This window comes from Hemibagrus wyckioides, linkage group LG17, assembly GCF_019097595.1.
Source record: "Hemibagrus wyckioides isolate EC202008001 linkage group LG17, SWU_Hwy_1.0, whole genome shotgun sequence".
Taxonomy (NCBI): domain Eukaryota; kingdom Metazoa; phylum Chordata; class Actinopteri; order Siluriformes; family Bagridae; genus Hemibagrus; species Hemibagrus wyckioides.
This window is the reverse complement of record NC_080726.1, coordinates 11,835,680-11,858,056: the sequence shown is the minus strand read 5'-3', so window position 1 is coordinate 11,858,056 and position 22,377 is coordinate 11,835,680. Positions and strand designations below refer to the sequence as shown.

General features: G+C 36.6%; 3 protein-coding genes across 3 annotated transcripts; all 3 read left to right on the top strand.

Annotated features, from left to right (window-relative positions):
• Positions 1-713: 713 nt before the first annotated feature.
• Positions 714-6,057, top strand: rnf168 (ring finger protein 168). Its single transcript, XM_058414259.1, has 7 exons — positions 714-851; positions 1,495-1,872; positions 2,610-2,680; positions 3,424-3,594; positions 4,152-4,240; positions 4,370-4,442; positions 4,553-6,057. The coding sequence occupies exons 2-7, from the start codon at positions 1,542-1,544 to the stop codon at positions 5,201-5,203; spliced, it is 1,386 nt and encodes a 461-aa protein (XP_058270242.1). The 5' UTR covers positions 714-851; positions 1,495-1,541; the 3' UTR covers positions 5,204-6,057.
• Positions 6,058-10,424: 4,367 nt separating this feature from the next.
• Positions 10,425-13,833, top strand: LOC131368180 (transmembrane 4 L6 family member 5). The gene is made up of 6 exons (XM_058414132.1): positions 10,425-10,530; positions 11,194-11,388; positions 11,712-11,780; positions 12,175-12,329; positions 12,665-12,851; positions 13,198-13,833. The coding sequence occupies exons 2-6, from the start codon at positions 11,212-11,214 to the stop codon at positions 13,210-13,212; spliced, it is 603 nt and encodes a 200-aa protein (XP_058270115.1). The 5' UTR covers positions 10,425-10,530; positions 11,194-11,211; the 3' UTR covers positions 13,213-13,833.
• A 4,754-nt stretch (positions 13,834-18,587) lies between these two features.
• On the top strand, positions 18,588-21,547 carry LOC131367660 (P2Y purinoceptor 14). The gene is made up of 2 exons (XM_058413088.1): positions 18,588-19,033; positions 20,068-21,547. The coding sequence occupies exon 2, from the start codon at positions 20,070-20,072 to the stop codon at positions 21,111-21,113; it is 1,044 nt and encodes a 347-aa protein (XP_058269071.1). The 5' UTR covers positions 18,588-19,033; positions 20,068-20,069; the 3' UTR covers positions 21,114-21,547.
• The last annotated feature ends 830 nt before the right edge of the window (positions 21,548-22,377 follow it).

The following is a 22,377-nucleotide window of genomic DNA, read 5'->3' as shown; positions in this document are numbered from 1 at the left end:
GGATGTAATACAATACCATTATCTGTATCTGTAATAGTTTTATTATTAATTTTTTTTAATTTATTATTATTATTATTATTATTATTATTATTATTATTATTTTAACCCTGCCACTATACCATAGAAACACTACAAATGCTTAAAAACCAGATGGATGGAATAAAAAGTCTGATAAAAGTATTTTAAAAGTTATTATAAATGTCAAATTAATTTATTATTTTGGAGAATATTCATGATATATTCAGGAGAATAACACTATATGGCCAAATATTTGGTAAAGATTGTTGTGTAAAGATGTCTCTGCACAAACATTTTCATTTCAGGTGTTGTTTTTGAGTGATGTGCACACTTTGCCAAAACCTGGCAACCCTACCCATGAGTTTCTGCAAGGTGTTATGTGAGCTTCACGTTAAAATATCTCTTGTTTCGCACCGCATTTACACAAAACGAAACAGAATAAAACGCCAACAAAAAAAATGTATATTTTCCCAATTATTTGTATCTGTATTTACGTTTGTTTAGCATACATTTAAAAAAAAAATGTATTAATGTTGTGTTACATCCCTACAACACAGTATAATATAATGTTTCTGTTGCAAGGGAAAAATTAAACAAAAAAAAGTGTCACAAATTATCTAACATCTCTTTGCTTCAATTTAACCTCACTAATAGACATCGGATATAACAACAGAATATTAATATATTTTCCTAATATATTCCTCTCATAAAGTGTCTTAGTACGCATTACTACTTTTATTTTGAAATTAAATCGACAGTGATTTGCTTGACCGTTGTTGCCGAGTTCACAGACATGAATTTCCCGGGATTTTTGGGAGCTGGGCCTGTCTGAGGTAAAAAGTTAGCATTTGTAGCTAGCGATGTAAATGATTATTTTTTACATGTGAGTTTTGTTTTATTTCATTTAGTTTAAGTTAAATAAGACTGAGACAGTCCAGGGTTTAAAGTAGTTCGGTAATTAGGACGCTTTCTCTCTTTATTTTACGGCTGGCCTGAAAATTTGCAAGCTTCGTACCAATAGTATAACATAGCATAGCATAGCAACGTAGCTTCACGTACATATATATATATATATATATATATATATATATATATATATATATATATATATATATATATATATTTATATTAGTGCTTACATTACTTATATTAACGTGTGTCAGTACATAAAGTTAATAATAAATAGGTGTAACGATAGCCTTGTGTGAGATATAATAGCACAGAGTCAGCTGAAGGGTTTGTAAGTCTGTGTAAATGACTTTGCTTAATAAATGTCTATTCTTGTGATTTATTTAATAAATAATGCAGCTGTAATAAATCTAAAAAGATCAGATTACTCCCAAAACCCAAACTGGTTAAAGCTGAGCTGTGAGGCTGTTAGATGAATTGAAGTGAAGTGTTGTTAAAACCAGCTGATGGTTCCAGTCTTGGATAATGGTTTTATTGAGTGTTTCATGTCTTCTGCCTTTGTCACAGCTTCCTGACCTGGAAGCAGACAGACCGTGAAAGAAGACTGCAGCGTGATGCCACCTGCTTCAGGAGAAGACCCAGGGTTGGGGCAGGAGGGGAAACTGAACCGGGCGGATTGCTTGTGTCCCATCTGCCTGGAGATTTTCCTGGAGCCGGTCACACTGCCGTGCTCTCATACGTTCTGTAAACCCTGCTTCCTGGAGACGGTGGACAAGGCCAACATATGCTGTCCTCTCTGCAGAAAGCGTGTCTCTTCATGGGCTAGACTTAATGGCAGGAACAAGACATTAGTGAATGCAGAGCTGTGGAGACGCATACAGGACACTTTCCCCACGCAGTGTCAGCGCCGATTGAGTGGGGTCGATGAAGAGGAAGATATCAACAGTAAATGCTGTACTATTTATACAGAGAGCTTCAAGAATCTAGTAGAAATGTAGTATTATGGAATACGTTGTGTTTTAAAAAAGCTTTAATGCTTTTATTGTAGATTTTCTTCTTCAGGACACACTTAAGTCAGTATCTTACTGTAAAAAAAAAAATAAAAAAAAATGATGGTTTGATAAGTAGCTGATTTGCAGAGCGTGCATCACAGCAGAATAAAGTAAGCAGGATACCGAAGGATGAAAGATTTTGGAAATTTTGACCTCAGCAGATGTTCAAACTAGTAGAAGTGGGGTCAGAAATTTAGGTGAATGTTTTCACACACCCTCAAAGTTGGAAGGAAAAACACATGCAACCAGTCAGGATGAAGGCATGACATGAATTCTCTATGGACCAAATGGATGTGTTGTTGAAGTGTAGCTTGGGATGATGCATTAAACAAAATATGTGTGCGAGAGCGAGAGCCCTGCCAAGATCACTGTTTATTCAAACAGTACTGCTGTCGGATGCTCTGTGTATGTGTGTGAAGGCAACAAGCCAAGCTTAAACCTTCTAATTAAAATCTAATCTACTATAAGTGAGTTGGTAATTGTATTTGTATTTACCTGTATCGTGGCTTGGCACTGCATCTGCACAACAATCTAATACTCGGGCAGAACTGAATTAGGACAAATTATACAAGTCTAAATTCTCCTTAATATGTATTTTTGTTTTTATCTTTTTAACTTTTCTGTCCACAGTGTTTATACCAAAGCCTAAGGTCAGTCAGCCAGGTGAGCTCAGGCGGGAGTATGAGGAGGAGGTTAACAAGGTGAGAGAAACTGTCAATTCTGTATTCCTTGCTTTATGGATATCCAAGACTAGCATTATGTACTTGAGGAATATCAGTCCAGGTTGTGCTCTTAAACAAAAATAATGCTCTCCACACAAAAAAATGTAACTTCAACAGTGATATTTTACTTTGTTAAACGTTTTGAAAATCTGTTTATTATTAGTCGTAGATTGTGCCGAGTGTCTGCTCAACATTTCCCTGTGTGTGGGTTATTACTATAATATGAATTACGATTAATTTATTAGAACATGCACATTAATATTAATCTGTTGTTCAATGTTACAGCCATGGCTACTGTCCAATCCTAAGAATATCTGTTTGTGGAGGGAGTCATGTATATTCTGTATATAACCATAAAATTAACGTGTATATTATTGTTATCAAAAGATTTGCTGAGAATTACCACCATATTTACCTGTGCCATGTCAACTCTTGTGAACAGATGTTTGTTTTCTAGTGAGAACCCTGAAGCAAACAAAACGGCTTAATTCATACAAAACAATTTATCTGGCTTATACAACACAAATTTACACAACAGCGGAGCTATAAGCTATTAATTGACTGTACTTAATTTACTGTTTGTTTAATATATTGTCCTTTGAAAAAGACATAAGCATACATGAGTTGTGTTCTAACTCTTTTGTACTTTGCCTCAACTGTAAAGCAATATTTATTTAAGAAATAAATGAGTTTCATATTTTACACTGTTTTTATTCCTTCAGTTTGTAGAAGAGAAGCGAGCTCTGGAGGAGGCAGAGAGGAGGGCCAGTGAGGAGTACATCCAACGCCTCCTGGCTGAGGAACAAGATCGAGTGGAAGAAGAGAGGAGGAGACAGGAAGAGAGACAGCTGGAGGATGACGAGAAACTGGCAAGATTGCTCAGTGAAGAATTAGTGAGTGTCCAAACAGTCTTGTACTGTTATTCTTTTAAGTAAAACCCTAGTTTTTTTTCCAAAGCAATATGTATAGATATCCTGTTGTCAGCTTTTGCTACTCAGAATTGTTGTTGTCACCAAAAGCCACAGTCACAATTTTGCATTGAGAGAGAAAAAATAACCTGAGGCATTATAGCATTTGTGCATAGATATTTCACCTTCACGCTGCTTTCACAATTGTGTGCGAGAGAAATAGTGGCTGAAGCAGCAATATGAGGCTTTAAACTTGATGAATAAATGTAATTTCAAGCATAACTAAACCTAATGGGTTTTTTTTGGGGGCGGGATGATGGACATGTTGGACAGTCAACCATCCAACTGCACACTAATCCCCAATGTAAAATCTGTAAAACTGCATTGTCAAGCCTAGGTAGAGTTTATTGTTCATTACTAATCTGAACTCCCCAGTCCTATAATGTGATGGTGTGAATCGCACGTGAATTAATAATGCTGACTTTGGCTGATGTACAAATATGAAAAATATAAAAATATATAACATTGTTATATCATTACAGAACTCAAGTCCAGTTTTAGAAACTCGGAGAAACATTAAAGTGAATGATGCTGCCAAGAAAAAGAAACCCAGCATGGGCCACATTGAGAGGTGAGTAATACTGATGTAAAGGGCTGTTATATTTGAACTTGCATGCTTTTCACTTTATTACTTGTGCTATTATGAATGAAATCCTTGAAATTGTATGCACACAAGTCAGTTATGTTAATTGTGCTTCAGGTATCTGTGCCAAGTGCCTTACACACCGCCACACTGTGAGACCACACCATCCTCCACTCTTTTGGACAATAAGGTGTTTGACATTTAAATGACTTTTTAAATGTTCGTCTTGAAATAAATATGTACATTGTCTGGTCGGTACAAAAATATTTATATTCCACTTTTTTCCCCACAACTTTTCAGGAAAACATTCTGAACCCTCCGACCTCTGTATATCCCTCGAGCATTGATCTGTATTGCTTGGACTCTAGTAGTAAGCCTTCTACATCAAGCTCAGACCCAGACAATTGTAAACAATTCTTCGACACTTCTAACCCAACCACCGTCTGTTCCAAGAGGAAGAGTGTAGATGGTGAACAGCCTGAACCTGGTGTCTGTAAGAAGCCCTGTAACTCCCCATCATCTCCTATTGGCTCTGTTCTCCTGCAGGAGGTGGCTGAGCAGGAGGAGGCTTTGAGGAGTCGGATGCTGCAGGAGGAGGAGGACAGAAGGCTGGCGCTGCGCCTGCAAAAAGAGTTGAACCGAGAGATCGCTGTAGACCGCAGAAAAGGCTCTGCTAATGAGTACCTACTGAGAGAGAAAATCAGCCCTTCATGCAGCAACAGTATTAGCCCAGATGAGGACAATGAGATGGATAAAGCCAGTATTCCACATTCCTCAAGGCAGAAGGTAGATGGACATAAAGCTGGAAAGAGAGACAGCAGCCAAGTTGAGTGGAAAACCTTTAAGCAATCTTCTGTTTCCACACAAGTGTCTCCTTCTTCAGCCTCATCAGTGCAGAAGAGCAGAAAGCAAGCTACCATTACTGAAATGTTCCCCAGCCTGGGCAGCTAAGCTCTGAATATTTCGATTTAAAAAATGCCTTTTCCTTACATGTTTATCAGATTTACACCTTCTTCCATAGTTAGACATATTGTATCTTGATCGGGTTGAGGTAAAGCATAATAGACAAGTTTATTTCAATATTTTTGGGCAACTTTAACCTTCAGTTCTGCAAGGTCTGAAAGTTCTTACACAATAAGTGCTGAAACTGTTATTTGCTGCATAAAGATTTTCATGCATGTTTCTATTTTTCTATAGATAATCTGAGTTCATTTATTTTTAAGCAATAAAAAATAGTTGTGAAAATATTCAGCCTATATTGTTTTGTGCTATGCTGATAGACAGGAAAGCAATAATTGCTTGCAGTCTGACTCATCTGGCAAGAAGTCAGGAACAACGCCTTTGTTTTACAAGATTACATTTGTGGCATTAAATACTTCAGTAGCTCAGATATAATCAATAAATAAATTACACACACAAAAAAAGCTTTAGACCCATCTGGACATCTGTTCCTTGACCTATCTTTAATTTATTGTGAAAAGAAAAATGGTAATATATAAATTAATGCTATCAGGACTCTGTAATACTGGACAGAGATATGAATATTCTTAAATTACTTTCCAAGAACAATATGCCTGGAGAGCAAACAAAACGCCTTATTGTGACACACTACTCGGCATGATGGTTTTTTCTCCCGAGAAGAAGACTCATGACTAGTTGAAACACATTTCTGTAACTCATTGCCTACTGAGGAAATGTATACATGCTGCAAATGGAACCATTCACAGTGCTGACATTGTAGTGTTTCGCTTTCAGTGATGGACAATAAAATATGTGGCCATTTATGACCTGGTGCATTCGGTAAACAGAAACTTTGGAGAAAATAATAAAAAACAAAATCATTATTTTTGGGAACAGATTTTGATCATCTAGTGTGTTTTAGTATGATATGTGTAACTTATATTCTATTTAGCATGCAATATAAAGGTATTTTACAGATTGTATTACATGTATCTGCACAATAATAGAAGAGAGAATTTTTAGCTCAAATGTATTCATTTGCCTGCTTTACCAGTGTCCTGCATTGAACCAGGATGGGACAGCAAAAAGACCACACTGATACCAGTCCAGTCAGCCTAGAACAGGAAACTACGGGCTCATCAAAACTAGGCAGCTGAAGATTAGAAAAACATAATCTAGACTTTTTAATTCAAACTCATGATCAGTAGTACATTCACCACTCCCAAAACCGAGGACATAATATCTGCATTAATAATAAACAGCATATGCAAAAATTGTAATTGATTACCTAAAATGGTACATTACCAGGGAACCGGAAATTCAGAACAAATGTGGAACTGAATCTTTGTAAGAAGATAGAAGTCAACTGAATTCCTGTCTCTTCAGACTGAGGCCACTCACAGTTCACATTTCAGGTTGGAATCTATTTATAGACCAGATCTGAAAATGGCCCAAAAGGCAATAGACCTATATTCATCTACAGCCTTAATAATCAGTTTGAAACATCTCCAAGGAATTCTAAGAAATGGTTAACCAAAAGTTACCAAAAGGGAAGCTTAACTGAACTTCAATGAAGTAAATATTCCTAGAACTGTGCTGGTCAGAAGAGTAGTCATATTTACCCGCTAGTTATTGTGTCTTACTGTATTAGAAAAAACAGGAACAAATCAATTGGAAATGATTTGATGGTGATTAGATTAAAAAGTGGCCTGACCTTTCTGATATGTGTAAATTTTATTGTAAATTCAATGACCACAATTCTTCAAACTTTTAAGTAATGTTATACTGTACACTGGAAATATCTAAATGTTTTCCATGCTTGTAAAGCAGTTGAATTATTAATCTAAATAATTCGATCTCCAGCTGGTGCAGTAGTGCAGCGGCTGCCAGTTTCCTTCTGAATTTGGATTACTGTCTGTGTAGGAAATAATGCAGAAGGCTGTAACTACTTGAACTATTGAATAATTTTCCTGTAACAGCAGGAAATATTCTGTAATGCCACAGCAATTTGCCTACAATTACTTTACTGTCTACAATTTTTTATATTTTTAGACACATCACGCTTTTGAAGGTTATAGTTATAGTTAATGTTTCTCTGAAACAACTATCTGTGAGATGTTCACTTACATTATGGTTACTAGAAACTGCTCCCTAATCAGTCTGTCTTTTCTCTCAACTTGTCATGAGAAATTTAAAAGTGTGGAAACTCACATGAGGGAAGAAAATTGCTGACACTGGAGACTCCTTTCATAAATGTCAATTAAACGTTTCCTCTCAGAAAACTACTTCATACCATCACAATTGATAACATGTATCACTTTTTATTGTTACCGATCAATATGGTATATTTCATTTTCATTTCATTTCATTGTCTGTACCGCTTATCTGATCTATACTCGGGTCACGGGGAGCCTGTGCCTATCACAGGCGTCATCAGGCATCAAGGGAGGATACACCCTGGACGGAGTGCCAACCCATCGCAGGGCACACACACACTCATTCACTCACGCAAATCACACACTATGGGCAATTTAGAGACTCTAATCAGCCTAAAAGCATGTATTTGGACTGTGGGAGGAAACCGGAGCACCCAGAGGAAACCCGATATGGTATATATATTTATATACTGATAATATATTATATTTTAATATATAATATTGCATATTTGTAATATAATAAATATTACTGATATAAATGCTACAAATATGTTAACAATATACAAGATTTGGAAACTGCCTTGCTACATCCATTGTGACTGAGTCACAGACACACGGTAGTGAGTCGCACCCAAACCGCAAAGCGTCACATAATCTCGTGTCCTCTGTGAGCTTAATGACCACAGTCATGATGCTGTTGCGTTATTGCACACAAACAAATCTAAAGTTTCATCTGCGAAATACTGACAATAACGGAGCGCTCATTGTTTTTCAGTGAGCACAGAAGGAGATCATATCGGCTTAATGAATTTTTGACATAATATCAAAGATTTTTTTCACTGTTTGATAAGTTTCTCAAAGAAAAATAAATAAAGAAATAAAAATAAAAAAGCAAACAAGGCTAGGTAGTCTATAAATGACCAGACACATTGATACTTAAAACACTTGGTCTTTAGTCCATGACATGGTCAAATGGAGCATGGCACCTGAATGTGTGTTTTGAACACATCATTCCAGTTTTATTTACTTCTTTGTATTTAAAATAACCAATTCCACTCACCTGGAAAGGTTTTGGAGCATGGTTTTGGGGATTTGTTATCACTGAGCTGAAAGAACTTTAGTGAGGTCAGTCACAGGTGTCAGGTGAGGAGGCCTGCTGTGAGGTCAGCTTTCCAATTCAGCATATTCAGTTGAGGTCAGGGCTCTGTGCAGGAGGCTCGAGTTATCTAACCATGTCTTCATGGACCTAGCTTTGTGCACAGTGGCAGTCTCATACTGAAACAGGTTTAAGCTTCTTATTTCCAGTGAAAACTGGAAATCTTATTTCTCCATCATACAAAGCCATTCTACCAATTGTATGCTTTGCAGCAACAGCTTGGGGAACAAGCACATAAGTGTGCAATCTCCACAGGTCATATACTGTAGGTTGGATTTTTTTATTTTTATTTCCCCTAACCTTCATGATTCAGCATGATGAAATATTTACAGTATGTATGACTTGGTATTATCATCAGCACAAATATGTCTAAATTTGTTTCATCCTTTGCCTTTATTTTGAATCATCGCACCCATTTACTCTAATAATTAGAAACAGAAATTCATGTAAAAAGAGTGGGCTTTGTCTCAATCACACAGCATGTGAGAGTTATTTTAATATAAATTGTAGTAATTTACTGCAAAATAAATGAAATGAATCTTACAGACCTGCTGCACTATCAACATAATTGTGCATGCCTTCTCTAATTTCAGGTCCTTAGCTGAAATATCTTAGTATGGAGGATGAATATTCGAGCACTTTCTGCCTGATGGTTTTGCTTTCAATAAAAACATTCTACAAGACATATGAAATGTTTACCTCACTCTTAAGATTTTCTTCACTTCATTGTTTGTTAAAAGAGATGTTTGTTAAAAGAGAGTGTATCAGCGCATGGCATCAGTTTAAAATAACCTAAAAAATTAGACCATTTAGTAGCAATTTTAGCATTCATTCTACAGTTGTAACTGTACAGATGTTTATCCATGTATTCATCTTCTGTGCTTAATCCTGATCAGGGTCATGTTGGATACTTGGAACACTGGGTGTGAGACAGAAATATGAATACACCTTGGATCAGATGCAAGGCCAATGCAGGGCACATTACACACACCCATTTACACCTTGGGGCAATTTAGAGTCACTATAGCACCTACTGGCATGTTTTTAAGAGGTTGGAATAATCTGGAGAATCCGTCGAAACCCACATGGATGTGGGGACAACATGCAAAAGTCCACGCAGACTCAAGCTCAGGATGGAACCAAGCACACTGGAGCTATAAGGCTGTGAAGTCACAATCTGCACCACTGCATAATTCTGACATTTATACTACTTCTAATATTGTAGCTTTAATAGCAGTCATACAACTATATTTTTGACCTTTCAATATACAGTATGTCCTTAATCAATGTGAAACAGCCAAAATAACTTTACTGTCAAATACAGCCAATTTGCAGGATGTTGACTAACTGTGTTGCAAATATTAGTTAAGGCGACCTCTTAACTCTTTGCCTTGATCCTGGATATTTAATGAATTTATCTTGTTTCATCAAATGTTTGAGTAGAAATAATGTAAGTCTATCTTTCTGTGCTGCCTTACAATTAAAAAAAAGTACAATAAATAAAGTACATAGTTTTAGCCCAATTACTGCAGCTATAGAATGAGGGCATTTGCTAGTTACTACAGTTACACTATTTTGTTTGCTACAGTTTATTCTTCCATTACTGTTACTGGACAGTATAAATTACTGTCCTAGCTGCTAAGGAATTTAGAGAAGGAAGATTCATACAGGATTGAACACAATATTTTGTTGTATTTTGCATATGAGCAGACTATAACCTGTGTAGATTATAATAATACACAATGTCTAAACTCTAAACAAACCAGACCATATATGGTATGTATACAACAACAATTTAGAGATTTCCTCAAAAGTGAGTGTGTGTGTCACATCAAGAGAGGAAGGAAAAAATCAGCTGTATATGACAGTGCTCCCTATGGTTCCTCATCCTGAGGTACTTAAGATACCTCTGTTTCTCTGTGTTACTCACACTCCTCTTAACCGAACATAACGCTTGCTATCTCCATCCTGTGACATACATCTAGTCTTCTGCTTCTGTGGTACAGGTAAAGACTTCATTTTCTATTATTCATTACTGCTCCTCAAATCCATCCTGTGTAGTCTTGGCATTACATTATTGAGTGTTTCATATAGCACACTAAGTTAATTAACTGACAGTTATGCATGCTGCAGGTCTGGGTGTTTTGGTGGTGTGAGGCAAAAAGATGCTTAAGTGCTTCCTTGCTGGAAGATCAACTTTCATAAAACAGCTTTTTTAATACTATCAGACATTCTAATGTGATTTAAAAAGCAGAAATATTAAAAAAAAAAGTTTTCTTCTTTTCACAGTAATACTATAAAAATAAAAACTATAGCTCTTTGCTAGAAATATGTGTGTGATTGTGGATGTGTGGTGGTCTGGGTGGTCAGCTGCAGCTAAATTCTGGAAATAATGAAAAATTCACCAAAACTGAGTTTATCTCCCAGTAATATGCTTATCGCCTGCATGACCATCTCAAATCTGACCTGAAGATTTGTAAACCCTTGTTTACTGTCCAAGGCAAAAATAATCCATGCAATCATTTGATTGAACTGTGTGAGACATATGCATGTATACAAGTGTACATGTATGTAAAATATGGGCCGTTTGTGTGAGTCTTTATTTTGGATCAAAACTGTGCAGTTTTGAAATGCAATTAAGGTTTCATGATATTTTCTTGTGCATTCAGGTTCACTGCAGTGTAAAGATGTGTTCCATCTGCAGCTCAAAATACCTGCGTGTGGTCATGATTCTTCTGGCATTAGTGAGCACGCTGGCCAATCTGCTCCTACTTTTCCCTGGACTCACTCATAAATACCTGTTTGAAAATCATATCACTCCAGAGGCCATTTGGTGCACAGGAATATGGGCTTCTGGATTTGTTGTAAGTTGTGTGTGTAAAATAATACAATGTCCACTCTTAAGTGTAAGATAAGCTTTTTAAGATTCTGTGGCAGCTTAAAAGTGACACTACATCTAAAAGTCATACTGCATCTCTGAATAGGAATAATAGTTTTGTATCTGTGGGTAAAGATCATTTAGCCATTCTTGTTATCATCACATGCTGAGCAGACATTCATGTGTCTGTCTGGTTTATGTGTCTGCCCTATGTGTCATGTGGTAGTTCTGTCTGTCTGTCCCTTTTATAAACCAGACTCCATGTGTCTATGTTGTGTGTGTGTGTGTGTGTGTGTTTATTTTTGTTAGGTGTTTGTGGCTATTCGTGGCTTCCCATCAAATGATACAAAAAAAGGATGCTGTCAGTTCAGAGCAAATGTGAGTCAAATGCATAAATTATTATTACTATTATTATTATTATTATTATTATTATTATTATTATTATTATTATTATTATTGCAACAACAACAATAATAATAATTCTTATTATTGTTTGTTTAATTAATTAATTAATTAATTTTTAATTTGACTAATTCTTAATAAATATATATTTTTTAAATAACTAAATAATAATAAAATAATTAAATAATTAATTAGACTAATTCTTAATAAATTTTTTTCATTTTGGCATCATGTAAAATTTATAGACAGCGGATGATGTCAGTGGTATGACATTGTACTCGGACAAACCAGCTCAGCTCACTGTGTAACAGGATTCACTCAGTGCATCATTTCAACACAAATTGCTGACCTGGCAGTTTCATTTTCACAGATGCTGTGCCGGATAGTGTATGCATGTGTGGCTTTGGTTTTTGCCGGCATCTGTTTCCGATTCAACAGTACTGGACTAACAAAAGGACCCCTGTGTCTGCACAACGGAACTGAGGGTCTACAGTGGGACAGACCTCTGAGACGTATAAATCTGAAGTAAGTCTCTATATGTCTCTTTCTATTCTTACATATCAGAAGTTGTGTAAGAGCTGATGAACTGGTTATTTTTAAACTTTGTGTATTTTAAAGGGGAAGGATATTTTTTACCACAACAGACATAGGGTCATAGTGGACCTTGATGGGGGAATTTTAACTGAAATGGAAGTTTTAGCACTTCCTCTTCTCACAAGTAGAGAGGACATGTGAGTGTGATATAACTCTAAGCTGTGTATGTAAAACATTTGTTTGTGTGTATGTGGGGGTAAGGGTGTGGGTGTGGGTATGTGAGCTATGTATGTGCTTACATTCATGTTTCTGTGGGGTGATTTTAGGGAAAAAAGTTACCTCTATGAGCCAGAGAGATGGGCCTCTGCCTGTGCGGAGCCTCGTGATGTTGTGGTGTGGAACATTGTTCTCTTCTCTACTGTCATGGCTGTCAATGTACTTCAGGCTTTATTCTGTATTGGGCAGATCCTCAGTGCTATACATGGCATGATATTTGGACCTGGAAAGAACAAGGTAAGGTTAATTTAATGTTATTCTGGGGTATGTTAGTAATATAGAGCAGAAAACTGGTGGCCACATAAAAATGTCAGAAGTTAGAAGTATCTCTACTTTGTTAAATATTAGGTTAGGAAACATTAAAATAAGGTCATCCCTCACTATGAAAGGACTTGCTGTATACTGTCATCAGAACTGTGCCACACTACTTGTACTGTACTTGTTGGAGAGTGATACAGTAGCTGTGAAGAAAGACTGGGGCTCATAACACATAATTAATTTAGACCTTACATGAACTGGAAATAATAAAGAACATAAATAATTACTGTCAGAAAAATTAAGTACTTTTCTTTTTTTTTCTTAGGTTGTCCATGCTTAAAGAACCCAAATGACTGTTAATCCCTGAAGCAGATTGTATGCACCTTCACCTTTCTATGGCTAAAGAGCCTACACAGTTATGGTGTATGGTGCAGTGTTTTTCGGAGAGATGCAGCAATTCTTAGGTGGGTCAGTCCTATTCCCTCTGTTGAAGAAGAGCTCAACTTTCCTATGTATATCTTTGATTTTGGAATTTTCAGCAAGTAAGTTCAATTGTTTCAATACTTCAGTGTTGATGAAATATAGTTGCACATTTGCAGGAAAATGAAAAGAACAGAAAGCTTAAAATTCTTCATCACAAGCAAACCCAGTTTTATTGCTTTACTAGCTGAAAATGGTTTAAGCCAGACTTTAAGATTTACTCTTAAAATACACTAGAGGTCGCTCTAGCTGCGCTTTATCTGTTTTCAGTCTGCACAAGGTTGGAGAAAGCAGAAATCTGAAAATAGAAATCTATGTGTAGGTGATGTATAATGTTATAAAAGTGTATGTATAGGTTATGTATATTTACATTTTAATGCAAATCATTTAATTATGGTGTACTTTTCTATTTTGCTGTGATTTTGAATTATTTATGATCATATTATTTAGATGTACAGTATATTAAGATATTGTGGTACTAATTTTGACATTATATTATGTAAGTGTATTTATTCTATGTATTTAATATGACCTTCTGACTTCTGAAATATTAATAAAGGTATTTATAGAGTAAACCTTTTCTTCAAGGTTTCTTCAAAACTTATTTTGTTCTAATTTCAGATTAAGTTATTTTGGTCTGCTCAATATATGTGTATATATTTTTTTAGAAAACATTGTAATAATGGCTGAAATTCTTAAGCAATATACTTTGTAAATAAGTAAGTAGATGATGAAAATAAATTTATAATGGAATGTGTTACCTATAATGGTTGGGTAATCAACATCATGACACTGCATCATGATTTGCCATAATGTCAACACAAGCTATTTACATGTAAGCAGACACCATAAACTCTGCATTTTATTTTATTTTATTTTATTTTTTATTCTGCCTTACATGTTTAAGGAGAGCTCAAAGATCTTATGCATAAACTTTGAATGGACAAAGTCAAGAACAATAATAAATGGACTAATGCTGCACACTTAGGAGGCTTCCCCAAACTGTTGCCATGAATTGTGAAGCACACGATTGTATAGAATGTCTCTGTATGATATTCACTGGATTTACAGGACACAAAAATGTCCCAGCATGACAATGCTCTGTGCAAAAAGTCTCAGTTGGTGTGAAAGACCTCAAATGGCTATACAGAGCCTTTTCCTCAACAACACTGTACTTCATTAGGGACTTTTGCTCAGAGCCTTCACAGAAAAATATAGGTTATTATAATAGTAAAGGAAGGACTAAATCAGTGATGGTATACTCAAAAATACACATATGGCCTTTTTTCTTATCTTATCGTATGTGGCTTTTTAATTTCAAGTAATTTAAAAAAGAACAAGTCACCAAAGTTTTATGAATGCACAAAGAACATTCACATATAATAGATTCCACCTCACAAACTGTAAATAAACAGTCAATATACATAAGCATGTAATGTATGTTAGGCTTACAAGCTCCATTTCTCAGGTCTTTAGCTGCTCTGCAGTCAGCTGGACACCTAGCAGGAACATTCATATCAAGCATGCAGTAGTTACAGTACTAATGCTTTGGAGTTGATAAAGCTCTATTTCTGACTCTCACACCAAGTCACTCTAGCATAATATAACCCTCCAAAGCCCTGTTGTTGACACACTATTGCTTTTGAAAGTTGGTTATTTGAACAAGATGATCCCCAAGGACTTTATTGTCAGGATGCAGTTCATAAATTTAGTCTTTTTGATGTGTCTTCCGTACATCCTCCTTTGTTTGAGCTCGTTTTACTCCTGTTTTCCCCTAGGATGTCTTTGTCATATAGTTCCTCTCTGTCCTCTGTGTTTCCTGACCACACACACAGACACACACACAGAAACACACACACACACACACACTATGCTACACCTAGCCATAATCCTAACCTTAATCTCAGTAATCGAAATGATTATTTAATAGAAATATGTTTTTTTTATTGAAATAAAAGCTACAAAACAACACTTTTTTCTATAATGGCAGCCAGCCAAAGGGCCCATGCATTCAAGCATGTGCACACACATAAGCCCACACATACACACACACACGTGCCCACATGCATGCTTACACACACACACACATACACACACACACACACTGTGGTAGGCAACTCTTTTAAAATGAGGCAATTATATTTATTTTTAAAATTTATATTGTAAAGAAAAAATTTGTTATTTACTCATACAGCATCTTTGTTCTCTTACATACACCCATGAGGAAGATCTGCTATACACTCATGCATTATCCTATAAGCCAAACATGTGAAAGCAGCGCAATACATAACATCATGCAGTCACAGATTGTAGCTTCATTTAATGTTCACATCAAACACCAGAATAGGAAAAAAGATGATCTCAGTGACACTGAGGAGAAAAGCCACTCAGAGCATGCCAAACAGCTGAAGACGAAAAAAATACCAATTTTAAATTGTCCAGTATCAGTAACCTGTGCTCACTGTGGCCTCAGATTCCTGTTCATTGCTGACAGGATTGTAACCCACTGTGGTGTTCTGCTGTTGTAGCCCATCCACCTCAAGTTCCAGCATGTTGTTTGTTCTGAGATGCTTTTTTGCTCACCACAGGGGTAAAGATTGCTTATTTGATTTACTCTTGACTTTGTCAGATCCAAACCAGCCCGGCCATTATCCTCTGACCTCTCTCATCAACAAAGCATTTCCACCTGCAGAACTGTCACTGGATGTTTTTTTTTGCTTTGTTTTTCTGTCTCTCTAGAGACTGTAGTGCATGGAAATTCCCCCATTCTGATAATTGTTTGAACATTCACTGAAACATCTGATAAGCATGATTTAATGCATTGCACTGCTGCAACTTGACTAGCTGATTAGATAATAGCATGAATGCAGCAGGGGTTCAGGTGTTCCCAATAAAGTGGCCAGTGAGTGTAACTTTCATATTTGCATTAAAATAGTTCTTAGGTCTGTTTAGGTCATTGTTAACCTTTAAGTTAAGATTAAACAAATATGTTGCTAATTCACAAATTTATAGCATTGCTCTCCACAGACACGAGCCTCAGAACTAGAAAGAGATCGATATCTTGATACTGAGTAATAGGGGAATATGTGCTACTCTCTAAAACAAGCTATTTGCTTATTATCCTTTAGGTTTTAGATTTTGAGTATTTTAACAGTACAATATGCACAGTTAGCTTGAAGAAATCATTTATTAAACATGTCGGCTGTCTTTATCAAGTTTGTATATTGTATATCTATGATAAACCTGAACCACGTTCCAGATATTTCTGAAGCCTTCACATGTATTTAGAGCATGAAACAGGGCCATCTGTTATGTTCAGAAATAGTGTCATGAACGGAAATGACACTTGCTCTTAAAGCCGCAAGCCTCAATGTATTTCCAGTGAATGTCCCTCCATGTTCGTTCCTGTGATATACTGTCACATACTGACATAGACTTAATTACTGTAAACATATTTACATATTTCATTGTCATGTACCTGTAATTTGCAATGACAAAGTTCTATCTATCTATCTATCTATCTATCTATCTATCTATCTATCTATCTATCTATCTATCTATCTATCTATCTATCTATCTATCTATCTATCTATCTATCTATCTATCTATCTATCTATCTAAGTCAGACTGGCCAGGGATGTGATTTTGAATCCTGGAATTCACCCTTAAGCCTCACCTGCTCAGTGTAGTTCTATGTCACTTTTGAACTAGGTCTATTTAACCACTGTTTATGTGTGTAGACAGACCACCATTGCTATATTTTTATACATGTAGATTCAGAAACAGGAAGCACTTAAGGTCATCACAGTCATGAGAAAACAGACAGAGTTTGTCTACATATTTTTTGAAGTGAGATGGAATGTAGCCAAGAACACAGAAAGGAGTGAATACTAACGTATTTTCAACAGGGTCACATGAAGGAGGTGACAGTGTGTTGAACCCTATATATGAAAATATTCTACTGTTGAGACAGCAACAAAAAGCTCACAAAACTAGACTGGCATGAATGACATCAAAATTTATTTATTTATTACTTTGGTATCTTCCTCATTTGTTACCACTCATTGTTTGAATGCCAGTCATTAACCCTAGTAAGAAAACCCCCTAGACTGTCTGGAATATGAAGAAAGCTTAATAATAAAAAGGAACCCAGGCTGCAATGAACATATTTCTATCTCAGTTTAGAGCAATGTGTCCAAGTTTCCAAGAATCTGGTGTATTAGCACAAGGCAGTAGAATTCCAGGACTGGTAACTACTGATCTAGTATAAAACACTGAGCACAAAGCAGAGTAAAGCCATACAGACAGACAGTATAAGCTCTTCACAGACAACAACCCAAGCTCTGGCTCAAACTCAGGTCCACTTGAGCTCCCTGAAGCTGTGAAGCACCAACATTATGCCATTGTGCCATCTATAGTCTATAGTATCTTTTTATTTTATCAGCATAATATTTACCATAGTCCTTGCCTGAAAATGCATTGTTGTGAGTTTTTTCTGGTGTTATCAGTGACAACTCTCTGTGGCCATGAAGTTTATACCACAAATACATCATAGTAGGTAAATGTTGCAAATCTTAAACAAGATTACCAGTAAATACTTTCCAAATCCAAAATACTAACAGTACTGTTGGCTCTTTTGCTGTTATTAAGACAAAAATGCAGACACCGCTGATTGCTGTTAGTTTGTATGTAACAGTAAACAACTACCTGCATCTATTAGTATGTTTTTTTTTTAACTTCTGCTATAAGTAGACCTTCAGAGCGTAGTTTATATGGAATCAGCAATCAGCCGAAATACATGCCATGTAACTTTTTTTATTAGGATGGGACCTAATAAAAAACCACATCATAGACCTGTTCGAAACTGTAACTAATATACAGTTTCCAAAGAAGCAAGTTGTTTTGGATAAAGCATGAAAAGCTTTGTACTGTTTCAGTGGAAACTTTTCTCTGATTATATGATGCATTATTCATTCATTCATTCAACTTCAGTAACCTCTGTCTATTGTGATGTGATTGTGGCTGTAGAAAAAGCAGCAGCAGCAGCAATATTTACATCTTCAGCTATTACCAAAATGGTCTCATGACTCTTGACAAATCAGCTCTGAGGAAGTTGTTTAACCAGCATTTGACATAACCATTTTGAATCACTTCTTGCTTTTTACAACAAAGAGTTAGTAATACTAGTAGAAATACAGAAGGGTGTTCATGCAAAATGTTTAGAATGTACAGGAAGGAAACAGAATGACAGAGACGACAAGACTTTTCATTCTTATTTAACCCCCAATGGACGTCCCCCACAAACTCCCACTGAGCACTGCAGGGAGCGACTCTGATAAAGCGAGACAGAACAGGAACGTTTGTGGGAAATGTTTCAAGACTGAGCAAAGATGTAGCACGCAGCTGCAGAAGACTGGAGCATGTTTGTGTTTTCTTTTGGGCTGAAGAGCTCACAACAGGAATTACAGAAGAGGAAATAGATGTAAAACAGCAAGCTCAGAGGACTGTTCCTGTATGTTTCTCATTATTTGTGGAAGCATTATTGTGCTCACTGGTGCTGTTTATAAGCAGAGTCCACCCACATCGGAGAAAGACATTATTTTTCACTTCCTGCCTGATACATCCTTCCTACAGTGGATCGACCACTGTGACAATCTTAATCTCACTACGAGGCTCTAAAGGTTGGTATAATCTTAATTATCATTAGGAATTCTGGTTTTGTATAGGGGCAATAGTGTGTAGTGATAAGGGGTAAATTGAAGTGATGATACAAAATAAAGCCTTGCATTATTCTGCAAAGCACTAAATAACCTTTGTTATCAAAATGTTAACTATTACAGCCACAGCCTATTACGTAGTGCTTATAAATACAAATTCGAATGAAAAATATTAAGGTGTTTAAAGTATATTTGTATAATATAGTTCTTATGTTCTTTTGAGTTTATATTAGTTTACACACAAAGCTACTGATAATACAGCGACTCATGCAACTATGTTTGAATATAATTTGTTTGTATTTATGCACTGCAAATCTACATTTGAATTTTACCTGAGCTGATACTGATAACATTCAGAGGCTCAGTGATGTTTATTGTTTGAAGCCATACTATTTATACCTAGAAGCCATATTTATACTAAAAGACCTGACATTTCTAACAGAAATTCCAAAATTCAAAAAGACTTAACAACATAAACTAACTAAAATGGCTAAATTGACATAAATTGACTAAAACCTGTCCAAATGATTTTTAGCATCTCTCTTATGTTTCCTCATGACGGACCTGCCTGAGGGAGGTTAGTGACAAAATTCCATGTTAAATGGATTAAGTAGTAATATTGTTAACATAAGTGAACAAACAAGTTCCAAGACCATGCTGTGACTGCAAAATCCTTTCTATTACACACATAAAGCCTTTAAAACTGTGTCCTTAAAGATTTCATTCACAGCATAGTGTTTCACTATTACAGAAAGTGTTTCTGTATTAGTGGATAATTTCTCTTGACAATGTTGTATTGACAAGACTACCTTTAAAAGGTTGCTAGATATGGAGAAACATGAAGCAAATCTCTTAATGACATGAGTGTGCAGTGCAACAGCGCTTACAGGAAAAGCTTTAATGACATTTTTTTTTTCTAAAATGATAAAAAGGAAATGAGTTGTACATGTGGTTGGAGTTGCAGTAACAGGTGACATAAGGTTTGTGGTATTTTTCAGGTATGAACTACAGCAATACCACATTGCCCCCGAGCAGCGGGGTGCTTCCAGGTGGAAATAGCACAAACTACAGCAGTGTATTCACACGTGAAGTGCTCCCGGTGCTCTATGCTCTGATCTGTGCCATTGGACTGATCTTGAATGGCTTAGCAGCATGGATCTTCTTCCGAGTACCCAGCACCTCAGGCCTGGTGATATACCTGAAGAACATGGTGGTGGCTGACCTTCTTATGCTCTTCTCCTTCCCTTGGCGCGTGGCCAATGACCTAAACTTGGGTGGGTGGTTCCTGAGACTGGTGGTTTGCCGCTACACAGCTGTGCTCTTCTACTTAGGCATGTATACAGGCATCATCTTCATGAGCCTCATCAGCCTAGAGCGCTATGTCAAGATTGTGCATGCGACCTCATGCTCAGCTCGGCCTTGCTCTTTATGGATCTCCACTTTCCTGCAGCAGGTAACAGTAGCCAGATGTCTGGTGTTTCTGTCCTGGGCACTGATGCTACTCTGCATGCTCCCTAACACACTGCTGACCAACAAGCCTGCTGCAGAGGGCAGCTCCTGCATGGACTTGAAGAGTGACCTGGGACGCCGCTGGCATGAAATCTCTGTCCATTGTGCTGTGGCCATCTTCTGGGTAACGCTTGTGTTCATGACTTTCTGCTACTCTTCCATAGCCTGCCAGGTGTATCGCTCTTACCAAAGAGTAAAGCGAGGCAGGAGCCAAGCAAATCGCAAGTCTAACCAAAGTATTTTCAGTTTGCTGGCTGTGTTTTTTCTCTGCTTTGTGCCATATCATGTTTGCAGAGTGCCGTACACTTTAAGCCAGAGGTTTAACACCAGTCTTAGCACTCAAACCCAATTCCAGCTCTTCCAGGCCAAAGAGGCCACATTGTTCATGGCTTCATTTAATGTGTGTCTAGACCCTCTGGTATATTTCCTTATGTGTAGAGCATTTCGAGAGTTGTTTCTGCAAAAGCTGTCTACTGCGGAGGCTACTAAAGGGGTACCATCTGTTACCCACAGACTAAGCACCAGCAATTTGTAGAGAAGAAATGAAAACAGAAAGAGGAATTGATGGTTTCTGAGATACCAAGGTGGTTGCAGTGGGTCAGTCACATAGAGCTAGACCAAAAACAAAATGAGCACATGAGCAGTGTTGTGTTCCAGTTTCTGTATCATTTTGCAAAGCCATGGTGTCCAAAAGGAGAAGGCAAAACCAAATAATTTCATCAAGAACAGTCACCAAAAAATCTCTAATATCTTTTTGTTTTATTTCATTGGCATTATCAGACTCAGTACTACAGAAGCTGGTCACATCTGTACAACTTTGTAACCCAATATTTGGGTAAACATGTTTAATATAATTCTCCTTAAAACTATAAGGAAATGTTTAATTAATTAAACTTATTTTTGTCATTTACAGTTGTAAAAACAATATTTATATATTAAAGAATTCAATAAATGCATGTGAATAACATATGAGTACTGTTGAATGACAAGGTGGTGGAGTGATTAGCATTGATGCCTTACTGCAAGGTTCCATCCTGAGCTCAAGTTACTGTTTGTGTAGACTGTCCTCTGTGTTCTCTAGTTTCCTCCCACCCCCTAAAAACATGCCTGTATGTGGATTGGCTAAGGTAAATTGCCCTAGGTATGCTTGAGTGTGTGAATAAGTGTGAATCTTAATTGCCTCAAGGAGTCCAGGTGGTGCTCTGTGATTTTAAAAGGATCTATATAGCAGGGAAGTTATTGCATATCATCATTGTTCAAGCTGACTATTAATTTACAAACTTTCTAAAATATCTAATAGTAACAAACTGGGTTTTAGCAGAACTTGTATATTGGACCCCTTTAGACATTTTATCCCCTGTTTACATGGCTCTTGCTCACTCTCTGATAAACAGAATTCAGGCTAATGGCCTGGATCAGTTCGTGGCTCACATTCTAAGGAAGTATACACTGTGAACACTGTGAGCTTAGTGTGAATGCTGAATACATTTCCATATATGGATTTGTTTTAACTTAATTTCTTAACATGTTTTCTGTCCAGTCAGCATTGTAGTTCAATTTAACTTGGACACAGAAGGTATTTTTGCATAAAGTACTTGAAGACTCCATATCCAGAACCACTGCCTGTACCTCAGGGTTTGGGTCAGGTGGTTCATACAAAACCAGGGTCATGATAGAAATGATCTTATGGGATTCTAGTGTCCCATTTCAGCTGCATAAAACTGTTATGTGTAGACCCAGCTAAGGCATGTGACATAATGCTGTTCTGCACAGTGTAGGAGGACAGACTTCCTGGTGTG